Genomic DNA, 3662 nt, shown 5'->3' on the forward strand with positions numbered 1-3662 from the left:
GTCTCCACCGGGCAGCCCCAGGAGACGGACAGGGGCCTCCAGGTTAGTGCCAGAGACTCCAGAGAGAAGCATGTTAGTGAGGCCAGACACCCCCCCTCGCCGAGAGGTCAACCCCTTGGGCATGAGGGGTGGAACCAGGAGACCAGCACCCCGCTGCTCGTGGGGCAGAAGCAGCTCCCTCTCCCCACCTGGCATCCAGGGTCAAAGCGCCAGAAGGGCCCCTCCCAAGTGGCATGGCCAGCCCCAGGCGGGTTCCAGAACACCCTCCGGACTGGGCCAGTGAGCCCCAAGCGTGCCCGGCTCCCGCCCCTGGAGCGCACAGCCCGGCCCGGAGGAGAGAGGCAGCGTCACGCCAGGCGCTACACACTGTACCTTGGTCTCTACCTTCACTCCCAGAACCTGGGCGACAGAGAGTGAGATGCGTTACAAGGTGAGGCGCTAGCGTCTGCGCCCTCCACAGACGCCCGCCAGGCGCCCACCTTGGTGCTGAAGCACTGGAACATGTTCCGCAGGATGTCTGACTCGGCCCTGGCCAGCACCAGCTCCCGGGGCGCCCGCGCGGCCACGTGCCCATAACACAGCATCAGCGCACCCTTTGCCTTCTCTGCCTCCACCTCGCTCCGGTCCTGAGGCCGAGGGCAAGCAGGACGTCAGCTACGTAGCTCTCCGGCCCCAGCACGAGGCCTCACACTAAGTCCCCAAGACCCCGTGGAGGAGGGACAGAGCTGGTCAGCAGCCGTCAGAGGCCTAGCCAGGCAGGTGGACAGCGGGAAAGGCTAGGCTTGGGCCCTGTGGGGACCAAAGTGGGAGAGGCAAGCAGGACAAAGTGCTGGGGTGCCCAGAGTTGGGGCCCTGTCCTCGGAGCCTGTTCACACCTACACACACAGGAAGTGTGGACTGGCCTGCACACCTGGCCCAGCCCTGGGGTCCTGTAACTAGGACAGGTACTGGGAGACAGAAAGCTCAGGGACAAGGGCTGGCAGGGCACGCGGTGCTGGCCCACCCTTCCTGAACCAGACTTTGACAAGAGTACTGCCTTGTCGGCCACCAGGGGGCAGAGGACACACAGATGCTGGTGGGACAGGGGAAGGGGAAGCTCCTACCCGTGCAGAAAGCCCCTCTCACCTGCTGGCAGAGGGCTGCATGCCCATCGTCACCAGCTGGGGTGGAGCCCGCACATGAGGAAGCAGAGAGGCTGGATGCAGCTTCCAGCCTGCAGGGCTCCTGGGCTCCCCCACCCCGCAGCACCTCAAAACACAGGGCGCCGCAGCAGAGACCAAATCACAGGCCAGTCCCACCCCAAACCCCTCCGCACCATCAGCCTGACTTTTGTACCTTAAAAATGTTGAAAATGCCGGTGGATTTTCTGAACACATCTGACCTCACAAAGTCCTCCAGCTGAGTCAGGGTGTCGTCTAGGTGGGAGATGGCACAGATCCCAAAGCAGCAGGCGAGACCCTGGAGAGACACTAAGGGCACTCAGGCCTGGGCAGGGGGCACGCGTGCACACGCGCTCAGGCTGGCCGAGTGCCCGGAAGAGGAGGGGCAGCCCTCAGCAGCCTGCGGCCCTGGCCTCCCGGGCGGTGCTGGTACCTCGTGCTCGGCCTCCTCCTGGTACCGGGCCGTCTCCAGCAGCTCCCGCAGATGCTTCTTCACCACGTCCTTACTGGAGGCAGCACCCAGGGTGGTCCCCACACATCTGTACAGGAAGTTCTGCAGCAAAGCCAAGGGGTGCGGCTGTGCTGACCCCAGTGGGAGTGGTTCAGCAGGAAGAGCAGTGTGGAGCCCAGGCCACTGCACAGAGCACGTGAGTCCTGGGCGGGGTCCTGAGGAGACGGCAGTGGGCACCGTGGCTCCTGCGTCTCGCAGCCACCAGCCACCATGAGACAGCTCACAGGCCGTCTCTCCCTGGCTCCGGCAGGGCCACAAGAGCCAAAAGACAGACTCAAGCAGCAATTGACACAATCAAGACACAGGAAATTGGACCTAAGGACCATGTCCAGAAAACTCCAGCAGGCTGGCCCCCACACCTTCTCCTGGGGCGTCACCTCTTGGGGCGTCCCTCTCCCTGTCATCTCCTAGGGCATCTCCCTCCCTGTCACCTTCTCCTAGGATGTCCCCCTCCCTGTCACCTTCTCCTGAGGTGTCCCATTGTAGCAGGGTAGCTGCTTGCACATCTCCAGGCTCAGCTGACAAACCCACGTGTTGTCAGACACGGCAGCCAGAGTGTCCCGAAGAAACTGCGGGCAGAAGCAACACCAGTGAGGGCCCGAGCCCAGGGGTCCCAGAGTGACCTCAGGGTGGCGCCATGCCATGGCTCTGAGTGGTCTCTGGGTGACCTTTGAGTCCAGGCAGAGAGAACCCTGGGTAGTCAGACACACAACAGGCTAGGGCTACAGTCCTGGGCCCAGCAGTGTCCAGGACAAAGGCTGGCAGAGGCAGTCCAAAACCCGTTGCCTGGCTGTCACAGCAGGATGGGAAATCTGTGGGGGATGCAGATCGTCCTCACCCAGAGAAACCCGCCAGTCCCCCTGTCCCTCCCCCAGCAACATCACTAGGTCAAGGCAAGCAATACAACCCTAGGAAGGTACAGTGTGCCAAGCTGTCCCCACACAGGCCAGAAAAGGTCTCCACACCCAGGACAGGCGGCACCCACGGTCTCCGCCTTCTCTCACCACCAGCAGCTTTTCCTCCCATTCCTTCTGTGACAGGGTGTCCGCAGAGTGTTCTGAAATCATGGGTCGCCAGTCAGCCAAGCAGGTGGCCCGTCAGGAGTAGGGTGCTCAGCTGCCCTCCCAGACCCCGCCAGCACCCCATACCTGGCCCAGGCCCTGCGGGCTCTTCCAGTGCAGGAAGGAAGCCTGAGCTGGCTCACATCCCAGGTAGCTCCCAGGGGATACCCAGCAGGAAGCGCCCTCTGGCCTGCTGTCCAGACCCTTCCCTGAACCACAACGAGGGCTGTTTCTCCCAAGTTACAACACCCTGGTCCCCACAGGCTGGCGCTGCCGCCGACTGGCAGGAGCGGAGTCAGAGATGGAGGGGTCCGCACCACCCCCTCACCGTCCAGGTACTCCAGCAGCAAGGGGATGGTTGTCGCCCAGCGCTGACCCAACAAAGGGTGGATGTCCCGGTGCAGGACGTTCAGGAGGCCCAGCGAGGCCGCCCCGCGGCCGTCCCCATGGTAGGGGCTGGAGGACACGGCCTGTGAGAGGTGGAGGAGGGAGTTCGCAGCACCGCCGGACCGTCCCACCGCCCACAGGCGCGGGAATGGAGGCAACCAGCGCCCCAAGACGCGAGGCAGCGGCCTGTCCTCGGCGTGAGGGTGTGAGGATGGGAACCCCCGCCCGCCACGAGAGGGAGCCCGCCCCTCGCAGGGCGCCGGCTGTCAGGAGAGGTGAAAGCAGAGCGCGGCGCCACGCCGCTTACCAGGAGCCGTGTGGCTATGGCGTAGGGAGACGGCAGGGTCACTGCAAAGGAGACAACACACTCAGGGGCGGACTGGGGATCTGGGACGAAGGACGAAGGACGGGGTGGGTGACAGGGCTTGGAGGGGCGGAGGCAGGGCGGGCCTGAAGGCAGGGCCTGGGTCTGAGGCGGGGTCCAGGAAGGGGACAGAGTCCCTGGGCAGGGGCCGGGGTCGCGACTGGGTCTGTGGACTGTCA

General features: G+C 64.3%; 1 protein-coding gene across 1 annotated transcript in view; it reads right to left on the bottom strand.

Annotated features, from left to right (window-relative positions):
• Nucleotides 1-3662, bottom strand: part of MROH1 (maestro heat like repeat family member 1) — a 51246-nt gene that overhangs the window by 18333 nt on the left and 29251 nt on the right. Inside the window, exons 18-24 of the mRNA XM_023520281.1 lie at nucleotides 3061-3202; nucleotides 2676-2728; nucleotides 2133-2240; nucleotides 1594-1713; nucleotides 1336-1458; nucleotides 480-626; nucleotides 205-399 (exon numbers count right to left, since the gene is read on the bottom strand). Coding sequence (XP_023376049.1) covers nucleotides 205-399; nucleotides 480-626; nucleotides 1336-1458; nucleotides 1594-1713; nucleotides 2133-2240; nucleotides 2676-2728; nucleotides 3061-3202 — 888 coding nt within the window. The remainder of the gene's footprint in view (nucleotides 1-204; nucleotides 400-479; nucleotides 627-1335; nucleotides 1459-1593; nucleotides 1714-2132; nucleotides 2241-2675; nucleotides 2729-3060; nucleotides 3203-3662) is intronic.

The sequence above is a fragment of the Pteropus vampyrus genome, unplaced genomic scaffold, assembly GCF_000151845.1.
Source record: "Pteropus vampyrus isolate Shadow unplaced genomic scaffold, Pvam_2.0 Scaffold256, whole genome shotgun sequence".
In the NCBI taxonomy this organism is placed as follows: domain Eukaryota; kingdom Metazoa; phylum Chordata; class Mammalia; order Chiroptera; family Pteropodidae; genus Pteropus; species Pteropus vampyrus.